Genomic DNA, 19,499 nt, shown 5'->3' on the forward strand with positions numbered 1-19,499 from the left:
CTGTGGGCGACTTGATTGTATTCGTGTAATGACTTTTCTTTGAATTGGATAGCAAGCAAACAAAAGCTTTTCATTGTACCGCAGAACTCATGACAATAATAAGCTAAACAATTTTCCCGTGCCACTATAATTCACTGTGTGGGGTGGGGAAGATGTCTTTCTAGGTCAGAATTGTCCCAACTAAATAGGTCCTGGTGCTCACCCTACACCCCCTCGGGACTGGTTATGGTCATATTAAATAAATGCCTAACACCAATGGCACAGCAGTAGCACTCAGTCAGTAGAGCATCAGACTTTTAATCTGAGGGTCCAGGGTTCGAGTCCCTGTTCGGGCGGTTATTTTAGGGGGCGGCAATGTGGTGCAGCTAACTTACCGCACGCGCCAGAGACCCGGGTTCAATCCAAACCACGAGAGTTTTCTATTCTCCCTGTGACCGTGTGGGTTTTCTCCGGGTGCTCCAGTTTCCTCCCACACTCCAAAGGTGTGCAGGTTTGCAGGTTAATTGGCTGCAGTAAATGGTCCCTATTGTGGAGGATAGTATACGGGTGATCGCGGTTGGCGTGGACTCGGTGGGCCAAAGGGCCTCTTTCTGCTCTGTATCTCTGAAACTGAAAACTAAACCCACACTGATTGTCATTGTCAGGAGTATTCTGGTTGAGTCCACTCTCTTCATAAGTTCATAATCATAAGTGGTAGGAGCAGAATTAGACCATTCGGCCCAACATGTCCACTCCACGATTCAATCATGGCTGATCCATCTTTCTCTCTCCACCCCATTCTGCTGCCTTCTCTTCATAACCCTTGGCACCCTTGCTAATCAAGAATCTGCCTTAAAAAAATACCATTGACGTCCACAGCCTTCTGTGGCAATAAATTCCACAGATTCACCACCCTCTGACTAAAGAAATTCCTCCTCATCTCCTTCTTAAAGGTACATCCTTTTATTCTGCGGCTATGGTCTCTGTTCCTAGACTCTCCCACTAGTGTTTAGTTTAATTTAGAGATACAGTGTGGAAACAGGCCTTTGGGCCCACCGAGTCGGCACCGACCAGCGATCCCCGCACATTAACACTATCTACACACACATTAAGAATATGAGAATGGTCAATTAACCTACAAACCTACCTCAGAGAAAACCCACGCAGGTCATGGGGAGAACGTACAAACTCCGTAGAGACAGCACGCATAGTCAGGATTGAACCCAGGACCCGGGGTCTCTGGTGCTGTAAAGACAGTATCTCTACCGCCGCGCCACCGTGCCGTTCTAATCGTTTTACAGAATGCTCTGTGAATGCTAATCATTTGACAAAGTATACTTCAACCCATTAGCAGCACATTCCTGGCAACAACAGTTGTGAAATCTGCCACCTCGCCCAGAACAAACAAGACACTGATAAACTGTATGGAAATGCATGCGGGTCTCCCAGGGGAAAGCCACACTGGCTGACACCAGATAGAAAGAAAACAAAAAACAACAGGGAAACACAGATCCAGAAGTTGATGAATGAGTTCTGGTGCAAAATCTTTGTGGGAGCGCGATTCAGTGATCAGGCACTCATAGACAACCTATCAATTCAAATCCTAGTTAGTACCGAGTTAGTAGTATGTGTGCATGTATATATATGTATATATACATATATAAACATATGTGAGTATGTGTATATATACAAACCGAACATTTGTTTGCTCTCTCGTTTATCGTATAATTTATTATGTTTACATATTCTGTTGTGCTGCAACAAGTAAGAATCTCATTGTGCTATCTGGGACATATGGCAATAAAACAGTATTGACTCTTGACTCTAGCTACAGCGATGCAGTGTCAATTGTGGAGAGTCACAAACACAGGGACATACAATACAATACAACAATACAATACCTTTTATTGTCATTTGATCCTCAGTGAGGCTCAAACGAAATTCTGTTTCCACAGCCATACAAACAAAGACAATTCCTAGACATACACACAATTTAATTCACACAAACATCCATCGCAGTGGACCCACTGTGATGGAAGGCAAAGTCTTTTCTCTCCCCTGTTCTCCATGTCTCTCCCGATGTCGAAGCCCCAGGCGGGCGATGCTAAGTCCCATGGCCAATTTAGGCCGTGCCGGGCGATTTACGGCCCCGCTCCCGGTCTAAAAGTCACAGTGTTGGAGCCCCCGGCGGGCGCTGGAATGTCCCACGGCCATGAAGCCGCGCCGGGTGCGATGTACGTCCCCGCTCCAGGTCGTTCCAACCCCGCGACACGGGCTGGAGAGGTCGCGTTGCGGGAGCTCCGGGAAGCGGTCTCTCTCTCCCCCCGGACCCGCGAGCTCCCGATGTCCCAGTCCACCGGACCTGCGGCTGCCTTGCCGGAGCCTCCGAGCCCCAGGAGTCGAGTCGCAGCAGCGAGTCACCACCGCTCCCCACGCTCCAAGGCCGGCCAGCCCCACGATGGTGAGTACTCCGCAGCTCCGCAGTCTCCCGAGCCCCCGGGTCGTTCAGGTTGGAGGCCGCTCCACGGTGCTAGGCCCCAACGACAACGGAGACCCGACAGGGAAAAGGTCGGGTCTCCCGGACAGGGAAAAGATTTTAAACAGTTTCCCCCCTCCCCCCCCCCGCCCCCCACATATACACATTTAAAACCAGTATTAAAAAACACCAACACATGGCCACATATTAAGGGGCTGGTCATCCAACACTGAGGTGAATGGACATTCCTTTCCTCACGGGGTACTAGTGGACGTCGCCATTTGGGCGGCACGGTGGCGCAGCGGTAGAGTTGCTGCCTTACTGTGCCAGAGACCCGGGTTCAACCCTGACTATGGGTGCTTGTCTAGACAGAGTTTTTAACGTTCTCCCTGTGACTGCATGGGTTTTCTCCAGGTGCTCCGGTTTCCTTCCACATTCCAAAAATGTGCGGGTTTGTAGGTTAATTGGCTTTGGTAAAATTCCATGTTGTCCCTAGTGTGTAGAATAGTGCTATTGTACGGGGTGATCGATGATCAGTGAGGACTCGGTGGGCCGAAGGGCCTGTTTCCACTCCTGTTGCCTAATTCTGGTCCTAGAACCTATGAACTGATGAAGATGTGCCACACTTGTGCCACATACATCAACACCAAGAGCATCACACATCCGTTGACCAGGTCCCTCCCTGCCCTCTACAGGTATTGCCACCCTGACATCCTCAGTTTCTCACCTCACAAATGGAAAAGAAGAGTCCCCAAGTTATTTCAACTTTTCGAATATTATATTCACCGAGTCTCTTGGATAAAATAAAAGCCGACAAATGGAAATCTAATTCATCTTCACACTCTAGGTAGTCACTCGATACAATGATGTTGGACTTAGTGGCCCTTATAGTAATCCGTCTCAATCAATTATTGTAACACAGCCCATCAATAATAGACCTCTAACGTCTAAAGGTCAGATTATTTGAGATGGAGGTAAAAAAATATTTGGAAGATCAAGCAACTAAGGGCTAATGTGAACTGGCACAGGAGACGGGTTGAGGTCAGCCATAAACATATTGACTGGTGGGGCAGTCTAGAGGGGCCGAGTGGCCTAATCCTTCTCTACTTTGTATTTGTGAACCCAGCTTCACACGCAAGGTACCCATCGGTATGCATGCTGCACAGGGGACATTTCTCCCGCATTTCTCTGGAGATCCCCCTTGGTCAGATACTCCGCCACTTCAACCTGGACTTCCACTGTTACACCGATGACACCCAGATCTACCTCGGCACCAAATCCCCCCACAACACCCCCCCCCCCCCCCCCCCCCCCCCCCTCTCCCATATCAACTCCTGTTTGTCAGCTATAAAAACCTGGATGCAACATAACTTCCTCAAACTCAACAGCGATAAGACAGAATTCCTCCTCATAGGCTCCAAAGCCACACTCAGCAAAATCAATAACCCCACTCTCACCATCGATGGCATCACTGTCTCCCCATCTCCCCAGGCCCGCAACCTTGGCGTGATCTTTGATTCCACCCTCTCCCTTGAGCCTCACATCCACCATGTCATTAAAACCTCCTTCTTTCATCTCCGCAACATCGCCAAACTCAGACCCTCTCTCACACCTCCCGCTGCTGAAAGACTCATCCATGCCTTCATCTCCTCCCGACTGGACTATTGCAACTCACTTCTCCTTGGCATCAGCTCCACCTACATCAACCGACTCCAACTGGTCCAGAACGCAGCCGCCCGACTCATCACCCACACCAAATCCTGGCATCACATCATTCCAGTCCTCAAACAACTTCACTGGCTTCCCATCTCCCACCGGATCACCTACAAAATCCTGATCCTCACCTACAAAGCCCTCCACCATCTGGCCCCCCCATATCTCACTGACCTCCTCTCTCCCTACCAACCCTCACGGTCCCTCAGATCGACATCAGCCGGTCTCCTCTCCATCCACAAGTCCAACCTCCGCAGTTTTGGGGACAGAGCCTTCTCCAGGGCAGCTCCCAGGCTCTGGAACTCCCTCCCCCAACTGATCCGCAATTCCGTGTCCCTCACCATCTTCCAGTCCCGCCTCAAGACCCATCTCTTCACCTCTGCCTATCCTTAGCCCCACGTCCCCCTCCCTTTTCATCTGTGCATTAATTTGCCTCATATTGTGTTTTGAATTGAATTCTGTCTTTACTTTGTGTACTAGTCATGTCTCTACTATTTATTTCATTCCCCTTGCATGTTTTTCCTCTACCTGCTAAATTTTTGTAAGGTGTCCTTGAGACTCTTGAAAGGCGCCCATAAATAAAATTTATTATTATTATTATTATTATTATTATCTGTACATCAAACTCCCATGCTCACAGTCCAGTTTAGTTTAGAGATACAACGCGGAAACAGGCCCTTCGGCCCACTGGATCCGTGCCGACCAGTGAACACCACAATTTCTACATTTACCAAGCCAATTTACTTACAAACCTGTCAGCCTTTGGAGGGTGGGAGGAAATCAAAGAAGTCTGAGAAAAACCCACGCAGGTCCCGGGGAGAAAGTACAAACTGCGTACAGCCAAGCACCCGTGGTCAGGGTGGAACCCGGGGCTCTGGCGCCGCGGTGGTGTAAGGCAGCAACACTACCCGCTGCGCCACCGTGCCGCACACTGTTCCGAGTTGTTCTCTCAGGCACGTTTGCTGATCATATCATGTCTCAAATTACTCGTATATTTCATCCTCAAATGTTATTATATGAAAGAAATTCATCTAATTTGCTTTTGAATGAATCAATATTAAATGCTTCCATCTTTTCCCGCTGGTGTCTTTCATTGATTTACGATCCTGTCAGTGAAATATTATTTCTGTTGATTAGCTTGATGGATTTCTCCATTCTAAAGATGAATCTTCTTTCTTCCCATCCCAGAGATATGACCAATGGCCTGCTGATCTTGTCAGTACTATCAATTTTAGAGGAATCCCATGCCACTCATTTTACAACCATTACAATTTCTATAATAACTTGCGCCAAACTTATTTTTATTAGGCCAAACTTCCATATTCGCAACTTTAGTTTTTAGTTTTAGAGACACACAACGAGGAAACAGGCCCTTCGGCCCACCGAGTCCTCGCCAACCAGCGATCCCCGCATACTAGCCCTATCCTACACACACGAGGGGCCATTTACAATCTTACCAAGTCAATTAGCCTACAAACCTCCACGTCTTTGGAGTTTATTGTCACGTGTACCGTGGTGCGGCAAAAAGCTTTTGCCACATGCTAACCAGTCGGCGGAAAGACATAGAAACATAGAAAATAGGTGCAAGAGTAGGCCATTCGGCCCTTCGAGCCTGCACCGCCATTCAATATGATCATGGCTGATCATCCAACTCAGTATCCTGTACCTGCCCTCTCTCCATACCCCCTGATCCCTTTAGCCCCAAGGGCCACATCTAACTCCCTCTTAAATATAGCCAATGAACTGGCCTCAACTACCTTCTGTGGCAGGGAGTTCCAGAGATTCACCACTCTCTGTGTGAAAAATGTTTTTCTCATCTGGGTCCTAAAGGATTTCCCCCTTATCCTTAAACTGTGACCCCCTTGTCCTGGACTTCCCCAACATCGGGAACAATCTCCCTGCATCTAGCCTGTCCAACCAAGACCTGCATGATTACCATCGAGCCGTCCACAGTGCACAGATACAGGATAAAGTGAATAATGTGAATAACATGTAGTGCAAGACAAAGCCAGCAAAGTCGGACCAAAGATAATCTAAGGCTTCCAATGAGGTGGATGGTAGTTCAGGACTGCTCTCTAGTTGTGGCAGGATGGTTCAGTTGCCTGATAACAGCTGGGAAGAAACTGTCACTGAATCTGGAGGTGTGTGTATTCAAACTTTTATGCCTCTTACCTGGTGGGAGAGGGGAGAAGAGGGTGCGACTCTTCCTTGATGATGCTGCTGGCCTTGCCGAGGCAGCGTGAGGTGATGGTGATAAAACTGCAGGTGGGCGCTAATGGTTGCCATTTGTTCCAATTCAGGTCCTCACGCTTAATTCAGAAATCCAGCCAGAAAACCAGATCCACACATCCGTGCAACAACTGCCACTTCAGAGCCTCGATGGTTCCATTCAACACATCCACCGGGTTTCCTCTAATCCTGCGATTACCACAGGTAGAGTCTAATATATGGTTTTGTTTTGTAAAAGATCATGCATCAAAGAATGAACTCATCTGGTGCTGTGGAAACATAGAAACATAGAAAATAGGTGCAGGAGTAGGAGCCTGCACCGCCATTCAATATGATCATGGCTGATCATCCAACTCAGTATCCTGTACCTGCCTTCTCTCCATACCCCCTGATAACCCTAACCCTGATCCCTTTTGCCACAAGGGCCACATCTAACTCCCTCTTAAATATTGCCAATGAACTGGCCTCAACTACCTTCTGTGGCAGAGAATTCCAGAGATTCACCACTCTCTGTGTGAAAAATGTTTTTCTCATCTCGGTCCTAAAAGATTTCCCCCTTATCCTTAAACTGTGACCCCTAGTTCTGGACTTCCCCAACATCGGGAACAATCTTCCTGCATCTGGCCTGTCCAACACAGTAACAACCATCAATCTGGGCCAGGATTCCATGGACTCTGTACACCAGGGTTTTACAGAGTTTGGTTTAGTTTATTATTGTCACATGTACAGAGGTAAAGTGAAAAGCCTTTTTGTTGCGTGCTATCCAGTCAGCTAAAAGACTAAATATGATCGCTTCCTTTTCTCCAGAAGCGTTGCCTGACCCGCTGAGTTACTCCTGCATTTTGTGCCAATCTTTGGTGTAAACCGGCATCTGCAGTTCCTTCCTACACATGATTATATGATACATCATGTCTAAAGAAGGGTCTCGACACTCATCCTTTCCCTCCAGAGATGCTGCCTGTCCTGGTGAGTTACTCCAGTGACCGATTTTTGTTTATGTTATTAAGACGGCACAGTGGTGGACTTACCACCTCACAGCGCCAGAGACCCGGGTTCGATCCTGACCTCGAGTGCTGTCTGTGTGGAGTTTGCCCATTCACACTGTGACTGCATGGGTTTCCTCCTGCATCTTAAAGGGGTTTGTAGGTTAATTGGCCCTCTGTAAATTGCCACTAGTGTGTAGGGAGTGGATGATATGAATAATTGAATGATACAGTGATTGATGGTCCTCGTGGACTCAGTGGGCTGAAGGGCCTGTTTCCAGCCCTAACTCTTCAATCCTTTTATCTCACACCTTCTACCCTTTCATCTTTTTAGTTTAGTTTAGAGATACAGCATGGAACAGGCCATTCGTGCCACCGAGTCCGCACTGACCAGCAATCGCCATCATCATCATCATTGTTGAAAACATCAACGGGCACGGTGCCTTACAATGCTATGTACGACAGTGATTGCAACTTCTACTGAAGTGTGGATGGCCGTTGGCTCGATAGGAGCTCATCTGCCCTTTGACAGGTCTTGTTTTCCTGCTGGGGGTCCACAACCCCCTCCTCACCTGGCACACCTCCAGATTCAGGGACAGTTTCTTCCCAGCAGTTATCAGGCATCTGAACCAACCTATCACCAGCTAGAGTGCGGTCCTGACCTCCCATCTACCTCATTGGAGACCCTCAAACTATCTTGAAGCAGACTTTATCTTGCACTTATGGGCATGTCCCACTTACGCTAATTTATCGACGACTGCCGGCACCCGTCATAGGCTGTTGCAGGTCACGGAAAATTTTCAACATGTTGAAAATCCAGTGGCGTCGAGAACAAGGTACGACTCTTTAGGCGACTACTCACGACCATACAGGCTTAACCCTGCAACAAGTCGCCAGTGTGTCGCCTGTATGGTCGTGAGTCGTCTACTCAGTCGCCCAAAGAGTCGTAGCGTCTTTCTGGCCACCACTGGATTTTCAACTTGTTGAAAATTTTGGCGACCTGCAACAGCCTGTGACGGGTACTGGCAGTCACCGAAAAAGTCGCAAAAGTGTGACAGGTGTTACATAAGTGTTACATCTTTTATCGTGTATATTTAGTACACCGTGGGCGGCTTGGTTGTAATCATGTATAGTCTTTTAGTTGACTGGGTAGCATGCAACAAAAAGCTTTTCACTGTACCTCAGAACACTTAACAATAATAATCTAAAGTAAACTAAACGTTCTCCCTGTGAGCGAGTGGGTTTACTTCGGGTGCTCCGGTTTCCCCCCCCCCCATGTTTGATTACATGATTACAACCAAGCTGTCCACCTGTACAGGTACAGGATAAAGGGTATAATTTAGTGCAAGATAAAGTCTACTTAAAGATAGTTCAACGGTCTCCAATGTGGTAAATGGGAGGTCAGGACCGCACTCTGGCTGGTGAAAAGCGTGCGGGTTTGTAGATTAATGGGCCTCTGTAAAATCGCCCCTGGTGTGAAGGGAGCTGGCGTGATAGTGGGATAGCGTAGAACTAGTGTGGAGGGGCGATCGATGGTCAGCGTGGGCTGAAGGGCCTGTTTCCGTGCTGTATCTCTAAAAATCTCTCCTCTCATACATCACGCAGACTAGGAAAGATTTACGGCTTCCTTAAGAACTCATCAGGAACAACAGCCGGCTTGCACGCTGGCTTTTAAAGCTCCCTGACACTTTTCTTGTGGGTGACAGGCAGTTACAGTTTGCAGTATGCAAAACCTAACCACCTCCTTGCAGAAAGGTTCATGCTCATTATTCTAATGAAACATATGTACAGTCAGTCCTGTGAAGTTATGTCATTGAGAGAAAATGTCACCTTCCTTCAATTAAGAGTCATGTTTGCAGTTGGTGCTGTACTGAGGTGGAACAGTCGGGCATGTAGTGGCATAATCTGTGTCACCTTCTCATACATTCAAGGGTGATTCAGCTTTCGGGACTGTGCGATGATTTATTTATTTTCCTATCCTGCCCTCAGTCACGATGCCTGATTTAAAAACACCGACTCAGCATAAATGTATCTGTGAGTTGCACTAAATGGCAGGCACCGAGATCGGGGGGAAATATTAGCTGTTTCACCGGAATATCTGATGGTGAATTTTAGTTTAGAGATTCAGCGTGCAAACAGGCCCTTCGATCATCGGAGTTTACGAGAATGATCCAGGGAACAATTGGGTTAGCATATGATGAGCGTTTGGTGGCGCTGGGCCTGTACTCGCTGGAGTTTAGAAGGATGTGGAGGGACTTTGTTGAAACTTACCGAATAATGAAAGACCTGGATAGAGTGGGTGTGGAGAGGATGTTTCCACTATTGGGAGAGTCTAGAACCAGAGGCCACAGCCTCAGTATAAAAAGGCGTACCATTAGAAAGGAGACGAGGAGGAATTTATTTCATCAGAGGGTGGTGAAACTGTGGAATTCATTGCCACAGACGGCTGTGGAGGTCAAGTCATTGGGTATTTTTAAGGTCGATAGGTTCTTGATTAGTAGGGGTATCAAGGGTTATGGGGAGAAGGCGGGAAAATGGGGTTGAGAGGGAAAGATAGACAGTCATGATTGAATGGTGGAGAAGACTGAATGGACTGAATGGCCTACTTCTGCTCCTATGACTATGAGCTTATCAATTCACATTAGTTTAATGTTATCCCACTTTTGCATCCACTTCCTAAATACTAGGGAGGTAATTAACCTACAAATCTTTATTTTGCTGCCATTATTTCGAGGCAGCGTGAACATTTTTGCTGGGGTTAGTAAGCAGGTAAAGATCATTAGACATAGCAGCAGAATTATGCTATTCGGCCCATCGAGTCTGCTCCGCCATTCGATCGATTCTTCCCTCTCTACCCCATTGGCCTGCCTTCTCCCCATAGCCTTTGATGCCCTCATTTGAGGGCGATTTGAAACCTTCACAGATTCATTAACATTAGGTGGAGAAGATTGCCTCTATATCCTGTGTGATTTTATTGGGCAGCACAGTGGCGCAGCAGTAGAGTTGCTGCCTTACAGGGCCAGAGACCCCATCCTGACCACGGGTACTGTCCATAGTGGGTTTGTGCGTTCTCCCTGTGACCACTTGGGTTTTCTCCAGGTGCTCCGGTTTCCTCTCATATTCCAAAGATGTGTAGGTTTGTAGGTTACTTGGTTTCATAATAATTGTCCCTTGTACGTAGGATAGAACGCTGGTCGGCATGTACTTGGTGGGCCGATAGGCAGGTTTCCACGCTGTATCTCAAAACCATTACTGAACTAAACAATATATATGAAGCTGAGTAGATCTACCCACAGAGCAACACAGGCAATGGAAGGATGAATGAGTACTACCCTATAATGTATTGGTAAAGCCACTGGTCCCCAAATCACAAATGGAGTCACCTATCACAAATTTTCTCTTTTTCAAGTCACACATTTCATGCATGGATGCAAAAGTGTAATACTGCACCCTCCTGGTGTAAAGCAGTCACCAAACCTGTTAATGTATGGACAAAGGGATTGACTCATTCATCACATACCATAAGCACTTGTTCAAATCAGAAGATTTTGTTGTGATGTATATTGTTCACAACCCACATAGCTTTTGTGAATAAAATCAGAAGATCGATGCTCCCCGACTTATGTAAGGGTTACGTGCTGCAACCCTTGCGTAAGTCAGATGTTTACGTAAGTCAGAAACGTAAATTTACTATCTGATGCAGAGCACAGGTGGGAGCTCCGACACAGAGACCACGAGGGAGCTCCAACGTGAAGACCATGGTGGGAGCTCCGACGTGGAGACCATTAGGGAGCTCCAACGTGGAGACCATTAGGGAGCTCCAACGTGGAGACCAAGGGGGGAGCTCCATTGCGGAGACCACGGGGGGAGCTCCAACGCAGACTGGCATGTGGAAATGGGATACCACGGCAGTTGGGCACTGCTACCGAGACTACTGAGACGCGCAGCTCGGAGATAAACAGTGGGTTTAAAGGATGTATGTAATTCTTTGCGGGTGGTACAGTGGTGCAGCGGTAGAGTTGCTGCCTTACAGCGCCAGAAACCCGGGTTCGATCCTGACTGCGGGTGCTGTCTGTATGGAGTTTGTACGTTCTCCCTGTTTTCTCCTGGGTTTTCTCCGGGTGCTCCGGTTTCCTCCCACACTCCAAAGACGTGCAGCTTTGTAGGTTAATTGGCTTCGGAAAAAAATGAAAATCGTCCCCAGTGTGAAGGATAGTGCCGGTGTACAGGGGGGGATCGCTGGTCGGTGCGGACTCGGTGGGCCGAAGGGCCTGTTTCTGCGCTGCATCTCTAAACTAAACAAAGCTAAAATCTCTAAGATTCAATGTAACGCTTGCCCTTAACATCGCCTAGTGCCCCACTACGTTTACCTAAGTCACCTGCTACGTAAATCAGGGGTTGCTGGTGTATACAGCACCATTAAATCACCTTGTGTATGAATTTAAATACATTTCCAAATGAAATGGACAGAAAATCAAGTCTTGTCTGTACGTTGCCAATTTAAACTCCCAGAGGAAGGGGTTCTGTGCTGGGATTTGTGAGACAGGAAGATTTATTGTGTGAATGTGGATTTGCTGCAATGTATTTCAGAGGCTGGAATTCAGACAAAAAACAAGCCTGTAATTTTTTTGTGCCATTAACATCCATTTGATATCTAGACCCGTCACGGAATGGGAGGGTGTACAGGAGTTTGTGCTGCAGATCTCACACCGTGATCGGTTCTCAGCTGTGGCTGTGTTCATAGAGTCATACAGCGTGGAAACAGGCCCTTCGGCCCTACTTGCCCACACCGCCCAACATGTCCCATCTACACTAGTCCAACCGGCCTGAGTTTGGTCCATATCCCCCTGACCCTCTCCTGTCCATGTAGCTGTAGAAATGTTTCCTCAACGTCGTGATAGTACCTGCCTCAACTACCTCCTCCACCATCCAGGCAGTGCACTCCCTCCCGCTGCCGGTCTGCTTGCCAGCCCTCCGTCCCGCTCCTCCTACTCTGAGCGGCTGAGCCGGGCTCTCCGGGCGGGTTCCCGTTCCACAGCACGGATCTTTGGTCCGTGGCGGGTGGGCCGGGCCTGCTGGTGGGTCTGCCCGTGACTTGCCGGGATATTCCCACTGCTTTCCCTGATGAGTCCATGCGGTGCCATCCCTTGCATTCCTGTGTGTTGGAATTGCCAGGCCTGAACATGATGCAACCAGTCTACAGTGCATCTGTCATATTAGTCATCTGGCACCTGCACATCTTTAGTCAGAGGGTGGTGAATCTGTGGAATTCTTTGCCACAGAAGGCTGTGCAGGCCAAGTCAGTGGATATTTTTAAGGCCGAGATAGATAGATTCTTGATTGGTACCGGTGTCAGATGTTATGGGGAGAAGGGATGAGAATGGGGTTAGGAGGGAGAGATAGATCAGCCATGATTGAATGGTGGAGTAGACTTGATGGGCCGAATGGCCTAATTCTACTCCTATTCCTCATGACCTTATGATCTGTCAAAGTCATGACATCACGGGGAGAATGTACAAACTCCATACAGACTGCAGAACGTACAAACTCTGTGCAGATTGCAGCCGGAGTCAGGATCAAGCCCCCTGTCTCTGGCGCTGTGAGGCAGCAACTCCACCGCCACTCCTAAGCCAAAGGACTAGAGTTTCCACGCTGTGGGAATCTGTGACTCCAGCTGGGTCACCAGGTTGTGAAAAGCAATGAAAGTGATGAATTATTATTGTCCTCCCTAGTAACTCTCTCAGCTGAGATCAGCTCTCCCAATACAAACTGGACGTCAGAACAGCAAAGTTCTAGTATTGCAGCTTACCCTTCCAACGAGTAGAGCCTTTGTTCCATTGTGCTCAAAGTGTTTCTATTTCATAAGCATATAAACATGTAGCACAGGAGCAGGTCCTTCAAAGTCTGGATATGATACCAAGATAAACTCATTTCATCTGCCTGCACACGATCCCATGCGTATCCATGTGCCTATCTAAAAGCCTCCTAAACACCACCACCGTATATGCCTCCACCACCACCCCTGGCAGCAGATTCTGTGCTAAATAACCCGCCTTGCACATCTCCTTTACACATTGCCCCGTACACTTTAAAGGCTTCCATCCCGGGAAGAAAGCTTGTGACTGTCTAGTCCAGGGGTGGGGAACCTTTTCATGTTGGAATAGAAACATAGAAACATAGAAATTAGGTGCAGGAGTAGGCCATTCGGCCCTTCGAGCCTGCATCGCCATTCAATATGATCATGGCTGATGCCGCATTAAGTTATCTGTAATCTAATAAGGCCGCATCCAAGAAACTTCAATTAGATATATACTTCAAAACGTACATTATTTTATTAAAATAGCCCTCATGACTTACTAATGTTTTAATTGTGGCCGTCAGTCGGGGAGGATTATCTTGTTGAAACTTCTTTTACTCTTTGGTATTTTAAAGAAGTTCATTTTAAGATTAAAATAAAAATAATAAAAGACAAACAAAAACATACTAATAAAAAATAAAAGGATTTGTTCTACAAAATTTGGATTCATTCAAAAGGCCGCACTGAATGGCCGAGAAGGCCGCAGGTTCCCCACCCCTGGTCTAGTCTATCTATGCCTCTCATCATTTTATATACTTCCCTCAGGTCTCCCCTCAGCCTCCGACTTTCCAAGGGAAACAATCCACCTTCTTGTAGCGAATATCCTCTAATCCAGACGGTATTCTGGTAATTCATTGTTAGTTAGTTAGTTAGTTAATGGCTGCAACTAAGAGTTAATGAATACTATGGAAGTACATGGCTTTGACAAATGTTTCACTGTTCTAGTTTGTATTTAGATTTGTCTTCATTTAACCTTTGTACATTTGCAAACAACGTTTACCACTCTTGCTGCAATGTTTAACTTGGCTAATGGCTAACCAATACTGTGCCAACCACAATTAAACTTTGTAAAATAATCACTTTTTTGATTTAGAGCTCCAATAATACAATAATGATGGGGTGTATTAATACACAGAACATAGAAGAGTACAGGGCAGGAATGGGCCCCTTCGGCCACATTGTTTGTGCCCACCACATGCCGAGCTAAACTGATCTCATCGGCCATTACATGACCCGTATCCCACCATTCCCTTGCACTTCCATGTGCCTATCTAAAAGCCTCTTAAACCCCACTATTGAATCCGCCTCCCTGGCAATGTGTTGCAGGCACTCACCACTCACTGTGTAAAAACTTGCCCTACACGTCACCATTAAACATTCCCCCTCTCACCTTATAGATATGCCCTCTAGTGTTGGGCATTTCCACCCTGGGAAAAATACTCTGATATTCATTATGTTTAAGAAGGAACTGCTGATGCTGGAAAATCGAAGGTACACAAAAATGCTGGAGAAACTCAGCGGGTGCAGCAACATCTATGGAGCGAAGGAGATAGGCAACGTTTCGTTCCGAAACGTTGCCTATCTCCTTCGCTCCATAGATGCTGCTGCACCCGCTGAGTTTCTCCAGCATTTTTGTGTACCTCTGATATTCATTAGTTCAGTTTAGTTTAGTGTCACGGGTACCGATAGTTCGAAGGTCTCCAATTGGGAGACCTCAGATGGAGTTCCCTTGGTCCTCACCAGCCTCCACATCCAGTTAGTTAGTTAGTTAATTGTCATCTTTACCGAGGTACAGGGAAAAGCTTTTTTGTTGCGTGCTATCCAGTCAGCGGAAAGATTATACATGATTACAATCAAGCCATCCACCATTTACAGATACAAGATAAAGGGAATAATGTTCAGTGCAAGATAAAGTCCAATTAAAGATAGTTCGAGGGTCTCCTATGAGATTGATCGTAGCTCAGGACTGTTCTCAAGTTGGTGCTAGCATGGTTCAGTTGCCTGATAACAGCTGGGAAGAAACTTGTCCCTGAATCTGGAGGTGTGCGTTTTCACACCTATGTACCTCTTGCCTGATGGGAGAGGGGAGAAGAGGGAGTGACGGGGGGGGTGCGACTGGTCCTTGATTCTGCTGCGTGGCCATCTATTCTGCGGGACTCAAATTGGCAAAATTAGTTCGAAAAAATTCATAGAGCGTGTTTGCACGGTTTTCAGGGAACAAAACTGGTAAAACTAGGAAGCTTTGGTCTTGGACTGCATCATGATTCAAGGTTAATCCTCAGGGGGGAAAATAATAATCACAATGCGATAAAAAATGTTGTACGTAGCTCAAGAGAGAAACAGTTTGGACGCAAACCAGAGGTTTGGATTTAAATAAAGATGAATATGTAGAGTAGATTGGGAAATAGGTGTAAGAGTTTGCCAGCAGAGAGACAAGGCACGCATTTAAAGGTGTGTTTCCGAATTTAACCGATGTAAATAAAAAATCTCCTTGTGGAAACATGGTTCACCTGTAGCTAACCGAGGGCATGAAGGATAATGTAACATTAAACCAAAGGATTAGCGAGAAGCTGCAAGGTTTAACTAAGAATGAATGAGGAGGGAGAAGGCAGAATGCAAAACTAAATTAGCAACAATTTTTTTAAATAGCGTGAACTTCAATGGACACACAATATAAAAGAGAATAGCATCATAATTAAAGATCTCCGGGAGAAGAAAAAAAAACAGGTGACATTAGAACGAGGAACAGAGATTTGGCAAATCGAGTAAACAAAAATGTTTTGCTTGTCATCAATGTATGAAAGATGGAATTAACAATAGGGAGGAACTTCATATAAATTGAAGGAAAAGCACTACTGAAGGGAAAGCAGTAGAGTTGCTGTCCTACAGCGCCAGAGACCCAGGTTCGATCTTGACTACGGGTGCTGTCTGTACAGAGTTTGTACGTTCTCCCCGTGACCGTGTGGGTTTTCTCCAGGTGCTCCGGTTTCCTCCCACACTCCAAAGACGTACAGATTTGTAGGTTAATTGGCTTTGGTAAAAATTGTAAATTGTCCCCAGTGTGTAGAATAGTGTTAGCGTACGGGGTGATCGCTGTTTGGTGCGGACTCAGTACGTGCTGTACCTCGAAACTAAACAAGAAAAATTAAACAAAGCCTCTCCCAAAATGGCTGCTCCGTTATACCATCACCTCTTCGAATTGGCTGCTGTGCCTCCCAATGAGCCAATCAGTCGGCGCTCTTTTAAACCGTCCCTCTCCCTCACTGCTCTGTTCTACCTCCTGGCTGCAAAACCACCAGCTCCGTGGCAACAGAATGAACAATAATTCATGCTGCCATTAGTACTACATGACTTGCAATTGGAAAACCTTGCTATGTGCAAATGAACTAAAAGAATCTCTAAAAAGATCTCTGGGGGAGATCAGAATGTTGCTGTGCATTTTATGAAGGTTAATGCATGTTTCCTCACTACTAACCAGGGGGTTTCAAACACTGCACAAATGTACAGGAATAAATTTCAAAAAGTTCCATGTGCTTGGATAAGTTTAGTTTAGTTTATTATTGTCATGTCTACAGAGGTACAGCGAAAAGCTGTTTTGTTGCATGCTATCCAGTGAGCGAAAGGACTGTATATGATTACAATCGAGCCGTCCACAGTGTACAGATACAGGATAAAGGGTATAACATTCAGTGCAGGATAAAGCCCAGTGAAGTTCGATTAAAGATAGTTCGAAGGTCTCCAGTGGGGTAGATGGGAGGTCAGTGTCAGATCCTCACCTGGATCCGAATGTAATAAACACGCTTCAAGGACACTGAACATCCGCCATTCCTTTACATCCTGGCCACACGTGTCCTCTGGTCTCTCGGACTCATAATAACACGTAATACATTTAAATACAACGTCAGTTACCATGACATCCCTCTCGTATCAAACTAAAAGATATCCACATCATCACATTGTAAACTGAACATTCCAACACCATTTAGGATATGGAATTTATTGTTAACGCATCATTTTCACATCATCCTCGTATCTCTTGGGTGGTCTATGATATTTTGGTCTGACCACTGCCTCGATCTGCGCTGGTACTGGATTCTGATCTGTCATGTCCTGTTCCACCAGTTCATCGTCTCGACTCTAGTTTCTCATAGTCTCCTCCTCAGACTTGTACATTCTTGGCTCCTCAATTTTGTAGTCTTGAGTCTAATCCCCCCACAGTCTCAACTTCAGTTTGCCCTGTCGCTGAACCATCACGATGGTGATACTTTCTCACAATCGATGTGTTTCTATCATATTTGACTGGTTCAGGCGATTGGACTGTCACCGTATTCCCTTGTCTGTATAGCACAGTGTATGCTTGTGGAAAGAAGGGTGTGTCCATTTTGCGTGGACTTTCCTCACTGGCACCTCATCTGCTGGCATCACATCTGATGGTCTGGCACCACATCTGATGGTCTGGCACCTTTGTCTCCTGCCTGCATAGAGCTTTGTTGCCTCTTTCTTTTCTGCATCATGATCTCTCACTTCTTGATCCTTTACCATGTTCAATGGTAGGGTTAGCGAGTGAATAGCCCTTGCACAGAAGCAATGGCCTGAATCATTCCATGATTTGCGAGGCTTTAGCCAGAAGGCTGAGCAGAGGGTGAAGGCGAGATAAGGTAAGGTACTGTATTTTTTCATTTCTTAGGTTTAAATGTAGTTGGATATACTCTGACATAAAGTTTGCTGTATGGAATGGATTCAGAACCAGGCAGATCCCATTAAAAATGAAGGATCACCGCATCATCCAAGCTAGGGTAGACAAAAATGCTGGAGAAAGTCTGCGGGTGAGGCAGCATCTATGGAGCGACGGAATAGGCGACGTTTCGGGTCGACTCCATTATCCAAGCTAGGATGATCAAAAATCTTAGATAGACTCGAAATGCTGGAGTAACTCAGTGGGACAGGCAGCATCTCTGGAGAGAAGGAATGGGTCTCGACCCGAAACGTCACCCATTCCTTCTCTCCAGAGATGCTGCCTGTCCCACTGAGTTACTCCAGCATTTTGTGTCTCTCTTCGGTTTAAACCAGCATCTGCGGTTCTGTCCGACCAAAATTCTTGCCTGGTGGGAAAGCTTTGAAGTCATTTTCATGTGTTTCGAAAGAGTGTTTCAGCGTTACGACAATTCTCTCTCTCCCTCTTCATTCGCAGTCTCTTCAGGGAGCCTCGTGATGTACCAAAACACTCAGTCAGTAGACGGTCACACCCACTTGTTATCGCCCGGCCAAAGCAGCATCGAAACCTTCATCCCACACCAGGTGGTCTCCACCGCTCCGTAACCGTGCCAACACGAAGCAGAAGCAGAAGCAGACTTCCTTGGATAATACAGCGGGATCCAACCAATCTTCAGCTGTGTGACCGACAGTCTTCTAGCAAACATCGCACGCAGATTGTACCTGCATATTATTTTTGTCTAAAGAATTACTTTATTATCGAGGGCTGTTTTGAGAGTTGTTGTTGTGCAATAATTTTTAATGAAAATCCTCAAATTGTGTGTCTAATAATTCAAGAGCTACATAAGGTGGAAAGAGATTGACACAGGCATGGATGTGGTGGGGAGGGGAGAGAACTACAGGCCAGATCCTCCCATTGTTTAATGCTCGAGTGATATTTAGCAGTCAAACCTGCATTTTGTGCTGCCATTTTATTCACATAGATTTTATAATGTGAACTTAATTTAAGCAATGATTTTTGACAAACCTCTTCACATCAAACATATATATTTTTTTCCTTTTGATTATAAAAATATAAAAAAATATTTAACTCACCAAATTGTGACATTGCAGCTCACATTGTAAACGTTAGCGGTTCACTTAAAAATTGCAATATATACAGTATTAAAGTACATCTTCTTTGTATGACCGCTGTGACTGTCATTTTCTTTGATTGAATCTCATTTTATAAAATGGTGGCACTTCCCCCAACTCATCGTATCCCCGAGTAACTCTTGCCTGACTTGGTATTTCTGGCCCAGAGGGTTAAAAAAACAAGAACAGGATTCATGTTACCTGAGGATTTCAACCTTTGACCCAGAGGTTTTTTGGCTTATTAGTGCACCGTGTCTACCAATGAGGGCAAAGGGTGAAGGTCAAAGGGCAGATTACCAGCATACTTCCCCAGATCAATAGTGAGCTACTTTTAAGGAAACAATCCCAATGCAGGCAAATGGGATTAGTGTAGATGGGCAAAAAGGTCAGCAACGCCATGGAGGGCCAAAGGTTT

At 46.2% G+C, this 19,499-nt stretch overlaps 1 protein-coding gene across 1 annotated transcript in view; it reads left to right on the top strand.

The window, feature by feature from the left end:
- The window catches only part of hnf1a (HNF1 homeobox A), a 115,800-nt gene extending 96,665 nt beyond the window's left edge, over positions 1–19,135 (top strand). The window contains exons 9-10 of the mRNA XM_033043676.1: positions 6,469–6,601; positions 18,429–19,135. Coding sequence (XP_032899567.1) covers positions 6,469–6,601; positions 18,429–18,556 — 261 coding nt within the window. The 3' untranslated portion in view covers positions 18,557–19,135. The remainder of the gene's footprint in view (positions 1–6,468; positions 6,602–18,428) is intronic.
- The last annotated feature ends 364 nt before the right edge of the window (positions 19,136–19,499 follow it).

Source organism: Amblyraja radiata, chromosome 25, assembly GCF_010909765.2.
Source record: "Amblyraja radiata isolate CabotCenter1 chromosome 25, sAmbRad1.1.pri, whole genome shotgun sequence".
NCBI lineage: Eukaryota > Metazoa > Chordata > Chondrichthyes > Rajiformes > Rajidae > Amblyraja > Amblyraja radiata.